The sequence below is a fragment of the Pipistrellus hanaki genome (assembly GCF_964339955.1).
Source record: "Pipistrellus hanaki genome assembly, chromosome: 1".
NCBI lineage: Eukaryota > Metazoa > Chordata > Mammalia > Chiroptera > Vespertilionidae > Pipistrellus > Pipistrellus hanaki.
Window position 1 is genome coordinate 94,905,537 of NC_140503.1, and position 19,137 is coordinate 94,924,673.

Genomic DNA, 19,137 nt, shown 5'->3' on the forward strand with positions numbered 1-19,137 from the left:
TAAAAGGTTGTTTAAATGAAAGATTACTAACTCATTGCTTTATCCCAACCATACAAGCATTTATGCAGTCTCTGGGTATGGCCATTCTTCTAGCTTCAGAATAATGCCCACTGGCCAGACCCCAACTACAGTAACACCGGGAAGACTTGACTCTTGAACAACACGGGGTTTAGAGGCACCAACTTCCACACAGTCAAAAATCCACATGTAACTTTTAACTCTGCCAAAACTTAACTGCTAATAGACTACTGTTGACTGAAGCCTTACTGATACTATAAGCAGTCAATTTATAGCTTTTGTATAGCATATGTATTATATACTGTGTTACAATAAAGTAGGTTAAAGAAAATGTCATTAAGAAAACCCTAAGAGAAAATACACTGACAGTACTGTACTTATTTACTGAAAAACACCCACGTGTTAGTAGACCCGTGTAGTTGAAACTCAACGATATTTAAGGGTCAACTGTACTTGTTTCGGCTCTCATCATCTTTGATATATTTTTATCATATTATTGTTAGTCCTGTATGTTTTGTCTAATGGATTATACAACCCTCATCAATGTTTGAAACTAAAAACAAAAAAATGAGCCCAGTAAATTAAACAACTTTGTCTTCCACAACAGCCATCACCATAACGCATGAATGCTAGTTCTCGGCCTGATAGTTGGCAGAAGTACAGGGGCATATGTCTGCTCTTGGCTTGGTAACAGAATAAAGGCAGAGCCTTCACAACTAACTGGGCACTGAAGTTACATTTGTTGCCAATTCTTTTCATAATCACAACAATTTTCTGGTGTATGTAATATCAATTATTTTATAAATTGGGTGAAACAGAGAAAATCAGTATTAAATCATTTATTAACTTTGGGTTTTATAAACACATTTTATAAAATAAAATATCCTACAGTTTCCCGCCCCATGCCAGTGAACTATTTAAGATGATAATCTGACATTTGAGAATTCTTTATACTTACTTTGAACATTCTAATTTTGATAATACATTATCACAGAAATTATCACAGAAATTCTTCTGGTCGTGTACTTATTTTACTAATCCATTTGATGCTAACTAATTAAAAATATTTAGCAATATGTAGCTTCATATGTACAAACATAAGATGTTTTTTAAAGTATGGCATTACATATGTTTCAAACTCTAAAATTATTTGATAGGGAAAAATAGGAATATCTCACTTTATCCTATGCAAGATTACTCTTTTAAAAACTTAACAAATTGGCATGCTAAATTTAAAAAAAAATTATTTATATATATATATATATATATATATATATATATATATATATACACACACACACAAACACACACACACATACATACTCAAGGTCACTGATATTCTAGTCAGGTTATTTTAAAGTTTTAAAATCAATTTCCGTATATTTAATACTAGTTTTATAATAAGATACAATTCAAAATTAATAAAATAAGAGGCTAATAAAATAAGAAACCATATAAATAGTTTTTCAAGTAAGAAAACTACTGAGAATGTATTAGCTACAAATAGCTTGATTTATGTGTTCATATAGAAAATTACAGTGTAAGAATTAACCATAATCCTACATTTAGATAATTTACTATTTTAAATGGTATATAAATTTTTACAATTTTTCTCTTTAATTTTGCTCATCTTTATAGATTATTACCTTTCCCTTTGCAGAGAGGCTACACAAAGAAATATGCTCTCCTTCCAAACAAATAGAAATTTCTATTTTTTATGAACATTTATGCCTATTTTAACTAACTTGATGCACTGAACTATCAGTTATGTGATTACCTATAACAATAGATACTCTGAAGTTTCTCTTTTTAAAGAAGTTATAACATGAAGCTGCTTGTTTCTCTTTAATGCAGCACACTCATACAATTAAGACATTTAATTACCATGTTTTTAACAAATGCAAATAAAACTCAATTAAAATTCTAGTCTGTGTTACAAATTAAGCTACTCAATTCTGCCAAGCATCCTGTTAGGACTGAGTCACCAAGAAGTTTGGAAAAAACTGGGCACTAATATGTTAATGATTATGAAGAAAATGACTTCCAATTTCAGCTGAAACTCAAGGTTCTGTACCTTATACCATAAATAAATATTTCTATCTAGTCATCACAAACATTTTATTGTCAAAAGCTAACTATAAGCCACACAGTCAAGGATCTTGACCTTACCCTCGCCATTAAGAAGCAATGCTATCCTGGCTGGTTTGGCTTAATGGACAGAGTGTTGGCCTGCTGACTGAAGGGTCCAGGGTTCGATTTTGGCCAAGGGTACATGCCTGGGTTGCTGGCTTGATCCCCAGGAGGGGGCATGCAGGAGGCAACCAATCAATGATTCTCTCTCATCATTGATGTTTCTATCTCTCTCTCCCTCTCCCTTTTTCTCTAGAATCAATAAAATATATTTAATAAAAAAGGAGGAGGAGGAGGAGGAGGAGGAGGAGGGGAAGGAGGAGGAGGAGGAGGAGGAGGAGGAGGAGGAGGAGGAGGAGGAGGAGGAGCAGCAGCAGCAGCATCAGCAGCAGCAGCAGCAGAAGAAGAAGCAGCAGCAGCAGCAGCAGCAGCAGCAGCAGCAATAATGCTACTGTTGATCTTTGCTGGCTGCTTATCCAAAATCCATTTCTCCCTTTCTTCTTCCTAATTGGACTCTGTGTTCAGGAATGCAATCTAGCTCCAAGGGGGTTAATCCATTATAAAGTTTACATAAGTCTAACTTATTGATTTAATAGCCCAGTGTTATTATTGCCCAGAATGACCCCATTAATCTGAACGGACATATTCCATGCTTGGGAAGATGGCTCACTGCCTTCTGTTGGATATGAACAAGAAAGTAAAATGCCTCTGAGCTCTGCAGTTACCCTCTGGATTGTGAACAGTACAGTTAAAGGAGCAGAAAGATGTTGGTCTTTGATAACAAAGGTAAGGCTGTGGAATCAATAATCCCAGACATTTCCCAATTAACTCTAGAATTCAGTTATGTAAGACTGTATTTCCTAATGGTGCAAAGTGCTATGAATTGAATTTTCTAGTGAATGAAGCTAAAAGCATCCTAATAAGTATATTATATAAGTCAGACTTTACCGCAATTTTGAAATACCTACAATGCTATTTATAACAAGTTTAAGATTTAACAGTGAATGTCATTCCAGGCAGCTCTGACAAGTTTACTATAATTAAATAATTTGTTCAGACGTTTTACTAGAGTTCAATGAATTGTTCAATAGGTATAAACAGAAGAATACAAAATAAAAATGATATAATTACTTTTATTAATTAGTAAACAAGCATTCCCCTCTGCAGGCAAAGCCCAATAAGCATCCTTAAATATTTGCTGAGTGGCCATAACCAGTTTGGTTCAGAAGATAGAGGGTCCCAGGTTTGATTCCCATCAAGGGCATGTACCTTGGTTGCAGGCACACCCCCTGTAATGGGTGAGCAGGAGGCAGCTAATCGATATTTCTCTCTCATCGATGTTCCTAACTCTATTCGTCTCCCTTACTTTCTGTAAAAAAATCAATTTTATTTTTAAAAAATATCTGCTGAGTAAATGACAGAGTGAACAAAAAGCCAACCATGTAAAAACTATTCTTTATTACTTCCTATTCATAAAGAATTACCCCCAATACTGGAAATACCTAATGATAAACAAGTATTATTGAGTAATTTATAATTTACTTTGGAAGACAAAGGATTCAACATTCTAGCTAATAAAGTGGGAATATGCTAATTGACCCCCATGCCATCACAAGGATGGCAGAGCACACAGCTAATAAGAATGGAATAAGCTGCCGAGACCGGTTTGGCTCAATGTATAGAGCGTCGGCTTGGGGACTGAAGGGTCCCGGGTTCGATTCCGGTCAAGGGCATGTACCTTGGTTGCGGGCATATCTCCAGTAGGGGGTGTGCAAGAGGCAGCTGATCGATGACTCTCTCTCATCGATGTTTCTAACTCTCTATCTCTCTCCATTCCTCTCTGTACAAAATCAATAAAATATATTAAAAAAAAAAAAGAAAAAAAAAGAAGGGAATAAGCTAATTGACTGCCACACCCTCAAAGATGGTGGCACCCACAGCCAATAAAGAGGGGATATGATAACTGACTGTCACACCCTTAAAGATGGGGTGCCCACAGCCACAAGATGGCAGTGCTCAGCCCCACCATGGCATTTACTTCTGGAGTTCCCCAGTCCACTCAGCCTTCCAGCCACCTTATACTGGCATAAGAACAGACATATAGATCAATGGAATAGAATAGAGAACCCAGAAATCGACAACAACGACTACGCCCAATTAATATTAGACAAAGGAGGCATGAACATACAATGGAATCAAGACAATCTCTTTAATAAATGGTGTTGGGAAAATTGAACACATACATGCAAAAAAATGAAACTAGACCACAAACTTACACCATACCCAAAAATAAACTCCAAATACTAGATAAAGGACTTAAACATAAAATGGAAAACCATAAAATACTAGAGGAATCCACAAGCAGAAAAATCTGACATATGCTGAAGGAACTTCTTCACTGATACTGTTATGGAAAATAAAGAGAAAATAAACAAATGGGACTACATCAAAATAAAAAGTTTCTGCACAGCAAAAGAAATCATCAACAAAACAAGAAAGACCACTTCATGGGAGAACATATTTGACAATGTTATCACTGATAAGGGTTTAATCTCCAACCTCTACAGGGAATGCATACAACTCAACAAAAGGAAGACAAAAAATCCAATCAAAGAAATGAACAAAGGACCTAAATAGAAACTTTTCGAAAGAAGACAGAAGGAAGGACAAGAGACATATGAAACATGCTCAAAGTCACTAATTATCCAAGAGATGCAAATAAAAAAGACAATGTGGTACCATCTCACACCTGTCAGAATGGCTATCATCAACAAATCAATAAACAACAAATGTTGAAGAGGATGAGGAGAAAAAGGAGCCTTCGTGCAATGCTGGTGGGAATGCAGATTGGTGCAGCCACTGTAGAGAACAGTATGGAGTTTCCTCAAAAAACTAAAAATGGAACACCCATTTGACCCAGTAATACCACTTCTAGGAATATATACCAAGAAGCTAGTAACATTAATCAGAAAGGATTAATTGTGCTGCTATGAACATGCACCCCTATGTTCATAGCAGCACAATTTACCACAGCTAAGATTTGGAAACAGCCTAAGTGCCTACCAGCAGATGAGTGGATTCAAAAAAATGTGGTCCAATCTACATAATGGAATACTATGTTGTGCTAAAAAAGAAGGAATGCCTACCATTTGCAAGAACATGGATTGGAATGGAGAGTATTATGGTAAACAAAATAAGCCAGTCAGAGAAAGATAAATATCACATAATCTCACTCATCTATGGGAAATAATGAACAACACAATCTAATGATCAAAAATAGATCCAGAGACAGGGAAGTATCAATCAGACTGTCAAACCTCAGAGGGAAGGTAGGGAGGGGTGGGGGGAAGCCTAACCAGTGAACAGACAAGGGAAGGGAGGGAGAAGAAAGGCATGAGTGGGGGGAGGGTTTGGGAAGGTAATGGGAGATGAGGACAAATACGTAATACCTTAACCAATAAAGAAATTAAGATGCAAAAATCAAAAATAAAATAAACATTTAAAAAAAACACACACAGGAAAACAAATGCAATATGCTATTTTGTAGCTAATAAAGCAAATAATAATTCCCAAGGAAGCTTTCATATTAGCTGGCTTACTAATGTAGTAAATTTAGTTTCTTGAAATCTGATACTGCTAACCTAAGTTATTTTTATTGTAGAACAATGCTTTCTCTTTCTCCTAATAATACATATGAAAGTAGGCAAGCTACTCCAAAGCAATTTATCTCTATGTTCTAAGGTATATGGGTTTTCACATTTAAAATTCTAAGCATATTAAAATCAATAGGATATATTTGGTTTTGTTGGGTTTCACCTCCTTGATCCCAACAAAAAAAGTTCCCAACTTTTAATTGAGAAATAATAGAACTATATATTATTCATTTCAGAGAGGAAGGGAGAGGGAGAGAAAGATAGAAACGTCAATGATGAGAGTCATTGATTGGCTACCTCCTGGGGGCCACCTACATGGGATTGAACCTGCAACCCGGGCATGTGCCCTTGGTTGAAGTCAAGCCTGAAACCTTTCAGTCTGCAGACGCTCTATCCACTGACCAGGCCAGCTAGGACAGAACTACATATTTTTCAAAAAGAAAACAAAGAAATGTTATTGCATGCATTTTCTTGGTAGCAACAGAAACTGACTAATTATGGGGCATGCGGAAGCCATTTGGTGAGAGCCAAGCAGGGTATGTAATTTACATAAAAGAGAGAACAGACTGTATATGCCTTGACCTGTCAACATGGCTACAACCTTAGAGATAATGAGTCCCAGGGCACAAAGCTCCATCTTGAACCAAACATACATACAACATGGAGAGGCCAGATGGATTACAAGAGAGATTAAAATGCTGACTTCTGCCATCTCCACGGGAAGAGTGCAAGTGTTACAGAATATGACAGATACCAGATACCATATGGATCCTGCCCCTGTCTTTTGGGCCCCTGTGTTGTGTCAATGCCATGATTTCAACACTGCTAAGAAGAGACAAGCCTGTTTAGAGCCATGAAATACAGCCACCAGGGAGATGCTCAACCCCAGTTTCAAGATCAATCAATGGTACCCATGCCTAAGATGAAAAGGGCTCAGTGACGGGAGAAAGCAATTAGGCCTGCCTACACCACCCAGCCTGGACTCTCCTTATGCAGTTTTTTTTTAGAACAGGCCCTCCCCATCCCAATGTTTCCAGGGTGCACTACCTGCATCCTTACAAGACGTCCTGGATAACAAAAAATGCTCTGCTCAGACACTGGTCTACTTTTCAAAGCAACATTCAATAGTGATCGCACTTTCATCTCAACAGGTGTTTGCAGCTGTCATACCACCTTACAAGGAAGTACACTCTGCCAGAATCCCACAGAGCACAGACAACGATAGGATACTGGGCACACAGCAAGGGTCATGTTGCAAGGCAGGGATGCAGGAGCACAACTAGAAATGGGAACACAGATTCTGGAAAGGCCCAGCAACAGAAGTGTGCTGTGAGAATCCACAAGCCAGGCTTTGAAAAGGAAGAGCTAGCTGAGCTGACTTCTTTCTCATGATTGGAGCCATGAAACACCTTTTTCTTTCTAGTTACATGTGAAGGTGACAGTCTAATGACTACAGGCAGTAAAACAAGCCTCGAGAGATTATAGACATATATTCTTTATTCAGGGGTCTTCAAACTACGGCCCGCAGGCCACATGCGGCCCGCAGAGGAGTCTGATCCGGCCCGCCAGGTTTTTTGGGCAGTGAGCGCAGCCGAGGTAGGAATTAGTAGTTCATATAGTCCGGCCCTTCAGCTCTCTGAGGGACCGTGATCTGGCCCCCACTTTAAAAAGTTTGAGGACCCCTGCTTTATATAATATATACATGAGATATATTATATATAATTCAGAAAAAAAGTTTGCTGAGATATTGAGGTCAGTAACATGCAGGTCCAGTGTTGGACCCAAACAAGAACAGCAGAATGTCATGACCATCCCATTTACTGCATTCTGAAAGTGCCCCTCTCTTCCTCTCGCTTTCTTTCTCTCTCCCTCCCTCTGGCACACAATGGTGCTAGTTATGTAGGAGCTCACTTAGTGGCATAACAAATATACATTGAATCCTATGATTTGCCAAGCCTCGTGCAGGAATAAAATAGACATAATTGTGTTCTCTTTCATGGACCTTACAAAAGTGAGAGAGATTGCAGGCAGGACTTGGGGAGGTAACTGACAGGTATACAAGAAACATGAAATAGGAAAACTTAGAAGGGACTTCAGAAATCATCTAAACCAGAGTCTTTCAAAATTTTTATGAATAACAACAAACTACCTTTTATTAAAATTAAAATTTATAAAGAACCACAATGTATTAAAAGTGGTTTTAAAAACCCCACAACTGTCAAGACAGAGAAGTGGTGACAGCAAGGGAGGCATGAAGCCTTTGCAGAGTCCCATTGCTCAGCCTCCCATTTGCTTCCTGATGGTCCCCAAACCATTGAGGGCCTTCTGACCAGACATCAGCATACACAATCTGAAAATCAGTGACTTAGGTGTCCAAATCTTCATTTTCACAAGTGAGAAGCTCAAAAAGATTTTAAATGGCTTGACCACATTCCAAGCTGGTTAGACTAGGATGCAAATGATCTGAACTCCAGGTCAGTGTTTGCTCCACTCTAATAATTAAATTTCAACAATTCAAAGTGCAAATATTAGAAATGTATGACAGTTGCCTTTCATTTGCCATCCAACGTCCAGAAGACTGCTCTGTAAAAATCAGACTTTGGAAAACAGGGTACTTTGTAGTTGTAAGTGCTCATGTCACAACTGTCATTGCCAGCTTTGTCCAGAACTTTACTTCAGGCTCAGAAATTGTAATTAGTCTATTTACTTGTTTTGGTATTCATGATAGTTGGATGAATAAGCTTTAATATAATATTCATAAATATGTTATCTATAGTTTAAAAAGGAAGTTAAGTTTATATAGGGAAAAACTGAGATGTCCACTTTGGAGGGAAGCTCTGGAGGCTATCCCTATAGTAGGGGTGTCGAACTCAATCAGAGAAGGGGCCAAAATCTAAAATCCAGCCTAAATCGCGGGCCGAATGGTTTACTGAACAGTCATAAACTGACAATGTTAACCAGAAATGTGAATTTAAAATGAGTGGAACAATCTTTTCCTTAACAGTGCTGTTAACCAACTCACATGCTATCAAGCAAAACAGTAATATTGGTATCAAGCAAAACAGTAATATTGGAATGTACCTAAAATGCTCATTGTTTTGTTTTCTGGCTAGATGTCTGACACCATTTTCCCCGGATCAATGAGTCAATGTTCGGTTTTATTTCTTGGGCTGTAGCAACCCGCAAAACAGCATGGAGGTTGTCATCGGTAATGCGTGATCTGTGCTTGTTTTTGTTCAGATTCATTATTGAAAACATCTGTTCACAAAGATAGGTGCTCCCGAACATGGATAGAATATGGGCAGCATGAAGTCGGAGCTCTGGCATTGAGTCAGGGGGCAGTAGAGGGTAGAAGTCCTCAATTTCAACATCCTGAAACCTTGATTTCAGGCCACTGTCAGACTGAAGCTTGATTATCTCCATCTGAAGGTGATGGGGCACATTGTTGACATCAACTGTAAAAGGATTGGCAAAGATGTCAAAGCCTGAGTGCTGTGTTCTAAAGTCAGAGAAGCACCGCTCAAATTCATTTAGTAAACGGCTAACTTTGGTAGCCAGCCGACTGCAAGGAAAAGTACCAGAAATAGTGGTTGAGATACTCAAACAAACGGGAAAGTGGGCAAGATTGTCCTGTTCCAGTTGGGACTTCCATAGTTGAAGTTTACGCTGGAATGCTTTGATCATGTCAGACATCTTCGTGATGACTTGTTTGCGTCCCTGCAGCTTCAGATTCAGTTGGGCGAGATGCTCGCATATGTCACACATCATAGCAAAATCACATAGCCAGGCGGGATCCAACAGTTCAGGCAAGGGCTTTCCTTTACTTTCCATGAAAAGAGCAATTTGTTCTCTGAGCTCAAAAAATCTTTTGAGGACTGCGCTCTTGCTTAGCCATCTTACTTCTGTGTGGTATGGCACGTCTCCATGCTCTGCACCCACCTCCTGTAAAAACTGCTGGAACTTGCAATGATTCAGGCCACGTGCCCGTATAAAGTTAATAGTTTTAATGACTGTGGTCATTATGTCATTCATGTCCAGAACTTTTCCACACATAGCCTCTTGGTGGATAATGCAATGATAAGTAATCAAGGGTGTGTGGCAGTGACTTTTTTGCATTCTTTCCTTCATTAGTCCAACCAAGACTTTCTTTTCTCCGCACATTGAAGGTGCGCCATCGGTAGTTAGCCCCACCAACTTTTCCCAGGGTAATTTAAAATTATTTATAGATTTCTCCACAGCCTCAAATATATCTCTACCAGTCGTCGTCCCATGCATGGCAGCTACATCCAAAAGTTCCTCAGTGACAGAGAGGTCGGTCTTCGTAGCATGTATAAAGATGGACAGCTGCGCTATATCAGTGTTGTCTGTGCTTTCATCGATAGCAAGTGAAAAAGCGAGATAACTGCATGCCTGTTCGGCCAGCTGTGATGATAGATTTCCTGAGAGTTCTTGAACTCTATCTGCAATGGTGTTTCTTGACAAACTGACATTTTGAAAACTCTGTATCTGGTCTGGGCATACTTGCTCACACACTTTTAGCATGCATTGCTTCAAAAAGGCACCCTCTGAAAAACACCTTGAAATACAGGCAATTTCTTCAGCTACTATAAAGCTTGCTTTCACTGCAGCATCATTTTTCGCTGTAGCCTTTGTAAACATTTGCTGCTGTGATTGTAGTTTGCCTTTTAGTTCTTTAACAATTTTATGCTTTTCTGCCAAAGTATATTTGCCATACTTAACATTATGTTTGGTGTCAAAATGACGACGTATATTGTACTCTTTCATCACCGACACTGTCTCATAACACAATATACACACTGGTTTGCCCTCTCTAAGCACAAACATGTATTCATTTTCCCATTTGTCATTAAATTGTCTGCCTTCACCGTCAACTTTTCTTTTCCTGGACATTTTGGGATCAATATTGGCAGTAAAAGATGTAGTTTATTGGAAATCTGCGTTAGAAGGAAAAAGTTGAAAACTGCACAGGGATAGCTTGATTTGGCAGATGGAGTGGAGAAAAAAAAGTCAGTCAATAAATGCCTGGCTGGGTACAGATAGCAGATTCTGTTGCGATTTTTATGCCTGCACTTTATGCCAGGAACTGGCAGCTTCTGCTGTGTATTTTTTATGCCCGCACACTCACTCTCTCCTCTGCTCTGCCACCCGCACAACCACACTGGATGCCGGACTATAGGTCACGCCTTCTGAATCTCGCGTGACTTGTTATCTATGCGCATGCGTAATAGATAGCAAGTATGGCGGCGGCGAGGCGGCCGGCGAGATCACAAGCCTCCTATGTCACCGCGCATCATTGTGATGGACGCAGAGGAGTGCAGTGATGACAGCGCGGTGCGGGCCACATTGCAAGGCTGGCGGGCCGGATTTGGCCCGCGGGCCTTGTGTTTGACATGTGTGCCCTATAGAATTAAGATTTCATCCCCTGTTTGCATTTGAAATGAGTAATGTAAGGGAAATGAACTTCATTAAACAATGGAATTTAAATAACATTTTAACAAGAACATGTTCATAAGCATCATAAATTATAGATGCTTAATATTTAATAAGAGATGTAGTACTTATTAGATGTAGTACTACGTCTCTTATTAAATATATTCCCAGTAGATACAGAGGCAACATCTACAGGTAATACAGTTCCTGCCTTAGAAGAGCTGCACAAGTCATATTTGTTAGCATGGCAAGGAACCATGGGTACAATGGGGAAAAACTCAAGGAGGTTGAAAGCTCATATGACTCAATCTTGGAGATCAGGTGAGGCAGCAAATATAAAAAATACATTCTTCGTCTGGCAAGAATAGGCTGCATAAATTTGAAATCACTGACTGGGTGAAGTAAAAAAGAAACACCACAAACTGTCCAGATATATACAGAGAATTAGGAGGGAGACAAGGTGGAGCAATCTTCTCTCTAAGTTTTGCTTTGCATGTTATATTATGGCAGCAATATTCATCTTCCCAAACATATTATATGCAACAGGCAAAAATTATATATTTTAAAACTCCTAAAAATGTGATTTTATATATATATATATATATATATATATATATATATATATATATTATTTGTATTATTGCTATTATTATAAATATCCCTCTTTTCCTCCCCATTATCTCCTTCCCCTCAGTTCCTTCCATACTCCAGGCCTTCACCACCCTATTGTCTGTGTCCATAGGTAATGCATATAAGATCTTTGTTTAATCTCTTCCCAGTCCCCTAACCCCCATTCCTCTGAGAATCGTTAATCTGTTCCATTTCTATGTCTCTGATTCTATTTTATCAGTTTGCTCTGTTAATTAGATTTCTTATTTATTTATTTTTATTTTTAGATTCAGTTGTTGTTAAGTATATATTTGTTGCCATTTTATTGTTCATATTTTTAATCTTTTTCTTTTTCTTCTTCTTAAAGAATACCCTTCAACATAACATGTAATACTGATTTGGTGGTAATGAACTCCTTTAGCTTTTTCTTGTCTGTGAAACTCTTTATTAGACCTTCAATTCTAAATTATAGCTTTGCTGGATAATCTTAAGTGTAGGTTCTTGCTATTAATCGTTTTGAATGCTTCTTATCACTCCCTTTGGCCTGCACAGTTTCCATTGAGAAAACAGTTAACAATCTATTGGCATTCCCTTGTAGGTAACTAACTTTTTCTCTTGCTGCTTTTAGGTTCCTCTCTTTGTTTTTAGCCCTGGGCATTTTAATTATGATTTATCTTGGTGTGGTCCTCTTTGGGTTCCTTTTGTTTGGGATTCTCTGTGCTTCCTGGACTTGTAAGTCTATTTCTTTCACAAGGTACAGGAAGTTTTCTGTCACTATTTCTTCAAATAGGTTTTCAATATTGCTCTCTCTCTTCTTCTGGCACCCCCATATGTGAATGTGCAAATGTTGGTACACTTGAAGTTGTCTCAAAAGCTCCTTACAATATCTTAATATTTTTGGATTCATTTTTCTTTTTGTTCTTCTGGTTGGGTGTTTTTTGCTTCCTTGTATTTCAAATCAATAATTTGAATCCTCTACTCCACTTTTGAATCCCTGTATATTATTCTTTATTTTAGTCATTCTTTATTATATTCTTAATTTCTGAATGGTCCTTTTCCATTTTTTTTTTAAGCACTTCTACCAGATTATTGAGTAACCTTGTAACTGTGGTTTTGAACTCTAAATCCAGTAGTTGGTTTTCCACTTCTTTCATTTGTGACATGTTTCTTTGTCTCACATCTTGATTGCTTCCCTGTGTTTGTTTTTATGTATTGGGTAGAGCCGCTATGTCTCCTTGAGTTGGTAGAGTGGCCTTGTTTAGTAGGTGTTCTATAGGGTCCAGTGGCTCAGCCTCCCTATTCACCTGAGCTGGGAGCTCTAGGTGTACCCTTTTGTGGGCTGTGAGCAGTCTTGTTGTAGTTGAGATTTGAAAGTTGTTGGTGTCACTGGGAGGAACTGACCTCCAGACCATTTGCGACTGTAGTTGGGAGAGCTGCTGTGTAGGAAACACCCCATTGGAGCACAACTTGTTTGAATGGGGCTTTAATGCTCACTGAGTCTGCTGCCCCTTGAGCGTGTCACTTACAGATGTGTAGAATTGTAATCTGGTATGATAGGACACTGACCACAGGATACACTGATTCTAGGGTATACACACTGCCTGGGGCCACCTAGCAGGAGCTACAATAAAGATCTGATCCTGGGGTCCCAGCATAGGAACAATGATCCCTATGAACACTTCCATCTGAGAGAAAGCTTCCCTGCCGAGTTCCTGCCCCAATGCTACACAATCCAGTTCCTGCTCACATACAAAAAACAAACAAACAAACAAACAAAACAAAACAACAACAACAACAACAACAAAAAAAAAATGGTTAAAGGACTTAAATGTAAGATCAGAAACCACAAAATTCTTAGAAGACTCCATAGGCAGCAAAATAGCAGATATATGTTGTAGCAATACTTTTACTGATACAGCTCTTGGAGGAATAGAAATAAGGGAGAAAATAAACAAATAGGACTACATCAAAATAAAAAGTTTCTGTACAGCAAAAGTAACCATCAACAAAACAATAAGAAAGCCAACTGCATGGGAGAACATATTTGCCAATGTTATCTCCAAAACGAGTTTAATCTCCAAATTTTATAGGTGACTCAAACAACTTAACAAAAGGAAGATAAATAATCCAATCAAAAAATGGCCAAAGGACCTCAATAGATACTTTTTGAAAGATGATATACAGAAGGCCGAGACATATGAAAACATGTTCAAAGTCACTAATCACTTGAGAGATGCAAATCTCCCACCTGTCTGAATGGCTTTCATCAACAAATCAATAAACAAGTGATGGCAAGGATGTGGAGAAAATGGAACCCTTTTGCACTGCTGGTGGGAATGTAGACTGGTGCAGCCACTGTGGAGAACAGTATGAAGGTTTCTCAAAAAATTAAAAATGGAACTCCCATTTAACTCAGTAATCCCACTTCTAAGAATATATCCCAAGAGAATAGAAACACCCATCAGAGAGGATATTATGCACCCCTATGTTCATAGCAGCACAACTTACAATAGCTAAGATTTGGAAACAGCCTAAGTGCCCATCTGCAGATGCATGAATTAGAAAACTATGGTACAACTACACAATGGAATTCTATGCTGCTATAAAAAAAGAAGAAATTTTTATCATTTGCAAAAGCATGGATGGACCTGGAGAGCATTATGGTAAGCAAAATAAGCCAGTCAGAGAAAGATCAATATCACATGATCTCAACTCATTTGTGGACTATAATGAACAATATAAACTGATGAAGCATCAAACAGACTGTCCAATCTGAGGGAAGGCAGGGAGGTGCGGGGGTAAGATATCAACCAAAGAACTTCTATGCATGCATATGAGCAAAAGCAATGGACACAGACAGTAGAGGGTGAGGGCTTGTGCTTAGAGGTGCCGGTGGTGGGGGAGAAGTCAATGGGGGAAAAGTAGACTCATGTAATACTTTAAACAATAAAAAATTTAAATTAAAACAACAACTCTCTTCCTCGCCACCATTTTTCTTACATAAGTATGAGAATAAATTATAACTAAAAGTTAAATTGCAAGTAGCTTACATTCCACTTTAATTATCTCTGGTCTTTGCTTTATCTTCAAGATGTGGTATCTCCAACTTTTCTTAATGTAAATTAGTAGTTATGAAAAATATAAGCTAATCAATAGTTTTTTACTATTAAAACTCTTAAGCCCTTTCTCTTCCAAGTAAACAAGTAGAGTTTTTCCCTTACTTTTAAATTAAATGGTTATACTATACCATAAATATCTGATAACTCCCTGAGGCATATGATTGTACATATTTATAAATGTTAATTTTTCACCCAATATATGATGGAAAACATATTGATCATATTAACCTTTTAATTGTCTTGGCTTAAAATATTTTGCAATTTGGAAATATACACTCACAAAAATACCTTGTTTGTTCAGTTTAAGGAAAGTATGATTAATTCATAAAAATAAAACAAAAACATGTTTTTAAAATAATAGATTACTAATATAGTCATTGGAGACATCACATTATACATATACTTTGTTGCAGTGGTTTTCAAACATTTTGGTCTTAGGATACCTTTATGCTCCTAAAAATTATTGAAAACTCAAAGTAAAAATATTATGTGTTATCAATATTGAGTGAATTAAAACAGAAAACTCAAAAATATTAATTACATTATAAAAATAAAATTTCATATTAACAGGAATTACATTTTTACAAAAAAAATACGTTTTTTTCCAAAAATAATAGTGAGAACAATGGCACTGTTTTATATTTTAGCAAATCTCATTAAAACCTAGCTGAACTTCCCCAACTTGGTGAAAGAAATAGATTTACAAGTATAGGAAGTGCACAGAACCCCAACCAAAAGGAATCCAAAGAGGCCAACACCAAGACACATCATAATTAAAATGCCAAGGGCAAAAGACAAAGAGAGAATATTAAAAGCAGCAAGAGAAAAACAGTTAATTACCTACAAGGGAACACCCATATGATTGTCAGCTGATTTCTCAACAGAAACTATGCAGGCCAGATGGGAGTGGCAAGAAATATTCAAAGTGATGAATAGCAAGAACCTACAACCAAGATTACTCTACCCAGCAAAGCTATCATTCAGAACTGAAGGGCAGATAAAAAGCTTCACAGATAAGAAAAAGCTAAAGGAGTTCATCACCACCAAACCAGTATAATATGAAATGCTGCAAGGTATTCTTTAAGAAGAGGAAGAAGAAAAAAGTAAAGATAAAAATTATGAACAACAAATACATATATATCAAGAAGTAAATCTAAAAATCAAGTGAATTAAAACTCTGAGGAACAGAATAAACTGGTGAATATAATAGAATCAGGGGCAAAGAAAGGGTGTGAATTGATAATTATCAGGAGGAAAGGGGTGTGGGGGTACAGGAAGAGACTGGACTAAAATCATACACCTATGGATGAGGACAGTGCAGGGGAGGTAAGGGCAGAGGGTGGGGTGGGAACTGGGTGGAAGGGAGCTATGGGGGTGAAAAAGGAGAAACAACTGTAATAATCTGAGCAATAAAAATTTACTAAATTAAAAAATCAAAAACAGCCAAAACCAGTTTGTCTCAGTGGTAGAGCATCGGTCTGCGGACTGAAAGGTCCCAGGTTCGATTCCAGTCAGGGGCATGTACTTTGATTACGGGCACATCCCCGGTAGGGGGTGTGCAAGAGGCAGCTGGTCGGTGTTTCTCTCTCATCAACGTTTCTAGCTCTCTATCTCTCTCCCTTCCTCTCTGTAAAAAATCAATAAAAAAATATTAAAAAAAAAAAATCTAAAACAAAAAAAACCTAGCTGAAAAAACAGATCCTTCTATCTGATCTGCATTCACTTTACCATAATGTCACATTACATGTTGCCTCTCAAACACCCCACTGTATACTTGTGAGAGAATTAGAATAAAAAGATAAACGACTTCTTCTTATTATGAAAGTAGGTTAGACCTCCCTGTGAAGGGTATTGTGAACCCCAGGGCTGCCTGACGTACTCTTTAAAAAACTGCTGCTTTATTGAGCTATTTCAACTGTTTTTCTTTATGACATTATAAACTTACATGTCTCCATGCCTTCATCATCATCATCCACCGTGGGTTTATCGTAAGACTTGTCAATGGCAGCTCTGAAGCTCTCGTTGCACCCCCTTCCTCTGATTATCCGAGGTCGTGGGCGATGGAAAGGGATATCTCCATTCAAAGTCACCTCAGCAACTGCTGTCTGCAGACTTTCTAATGAGCTTGACTTCTTCAGACCCAAGGAAGGCCCCACATCTCTGCTGGGGGAACCTTGGAGGGTTACAAAAATAAAATGTTAATTAGAATTAGTGGTGGAATTTATATTCCTGAACATTTATAAATTATGAGGAAAATTAAGTTGTTTTCGTTTTTCCCAAATATATATTAAATTTTGTCTATTTTCTTTATTTTCATGAGGTAAAACTTTAAGCTTTAAGTTATTAATTTCCATTTTTGGCCCAAGTGAATTTTTTGTCAAATCATCTATTCCAAGTTATGTAAATAATGCAAAAGAACCAGAATATCCCAAAGGCTCACTAGTAGAGCACAAATAATGAGAAGGCAAAGGTAAGCAACCAAGAGTACTACTCTTTTTAACTTCACCAAAATTAGTTTTTGATATTTCAAAATTTGGAAATATATTTCCAATTTTTAACAGAAGTTACACTTTCATATCAATGAGCTCAGTCAAGTATAGTGCAGGTTCACAACTCATACTTGAAAGAGAGCACAAAAGACTACATGTCACCAATACCATGAAGGCACCCTGACCCCAGGCTGAAACCTCGTTCTGGGCAGTATTAGCACTCTATGGAAAGGGTCAATACAAGACTTGAACAGAAACAAATTACATAAGGGCTCTCCTAGAGAAAGGTATGGAGGAGAGATTAAAGAGCTGACATGAGGAGTTAGGCCTCCAGGCCTGGAAATATCTCCTTGAGAAAGATTTGCTAAATAGAAGGAAGAAGGCTTACCAAGTACCAAAAAACTTTTCAGTAATATGGAGGGAAGAACTCAGAATTCACAATTTGCCCCTATTTCTTGAGATCTAGGGCAGAAAGGCCTGAGATAACACCAAAAGCACCATGTTTTAGAAGGCAATCAAAACTCTTTAACTAAGTAAGCAAGTATCATCCATCAATGCCTGACCTGGAACTTAGAAGTAGATAAGTTTAGCCTCTAGATGACTGAAGTAACTGCTTTGTACTACCACCTGGGAAATCCAAGTTACAGAATTAATTCTTCATGTACATGATTAGAAAGACTCCTGCAAACAAATGCGCAGGTAGGAGAGACTAGTTTGTCCCTACATGGGTCATCAGCCCCTAGGTTGATTAATAACTCAGGAGTAGTTTGGTATGGTATTACTAAAAGATATATGGTGATGACATAGACCAGTGGTCGGCAAACCGCGGCTCAAGAGCCATATGTGGCTCTTCCACAAAAAACCACATGCGGGTGCACACGTACAGTGCAATCAAATTTGTGGCCCATGTTCAGAAGTCATTTTTCGGCCCGGGCAAGTCTATTTTGAAGAAGTGGCGTTAGAACACTCAAGGGGCCAAAGAGCCGCATGTGGCTAGCGAGCCGTGGTTTGCCAACCACTGACGTAGGCTTTCCATGGCTCAGAGTGTAAAGCTGAGTAAAAAATAAATTCAGAGTCAAAACAAGAATTATCTTTTTAAGATTCATTTACATTACATCTTCATCTATTTTCATGAGATAGCAATTTTAAATTTAAATATGTTAAAAATGTAATGGGCAGAAAGACAGACGGGTGATTCCAAAGAAGAAATATCCCATATTGTGCTTGGGAAGAAAAAGATGATTTATTTAACTTTCTCAATGTAGGTTTACATATATATAGATTATTTTATGACTCTTTCCAGGATGATCAATATTACTTTTTCTCTTGATAACATTAGTATAACTTTTGATGAGTTTGTATTCTAAATACCTGTAAAAGTTATGTCACAGGATGAAAAACAAATTTTGTTCTAAGTAACTGAACAACAAGTAAGAAATCAAGGAACCAAAGTGAATAAAGCAAATATTTGGTGATTTCTTGGTTTCATAAAATGCACAAAATACAAACTTTTATAGATCCAGTGACATAGAAGCATGGAACAGATAAAAAAGGGTGGGGAGAGATTAACTGGTGAATTTATATGCATGTATGCATAGCCCATGGATACAGACAATTGTGCAGTGAAGACCTGGAAGGGGCTGGTGTGGGGTTGAGAGGGTCAATGGG

At 37.8% G+C, this 19,137-nt stretch overlaps 1 protein-coding gene across 26 annotated transcripts in view; it reads right to left on the reverse strand.

The window, feature by feature from the left end:
- PARD3 (par-3 family cell polarity regulator) overlaps nucleotides 1-19,137 on the reverse strand; it is a 562,402-nt gene that overhangs the window by 231,455 nt on the left and 311,810 nt on the right. For all 26 annotated transcript variants that reach the window (XM_084876589.1, XM_084876591.1, XM_084876586.1 and 23 more), the window contains one exon: nucleotides 16,926-17,153. In XM_084876589.1, the coding sequence (XP_084732715.1) occupies nucleotides 16,926-17,153 (228 nt within the window). The remainder of the gene's footprint in view (nucleotides 1-16,925; nucleotides 17,154-19,137) is intronic.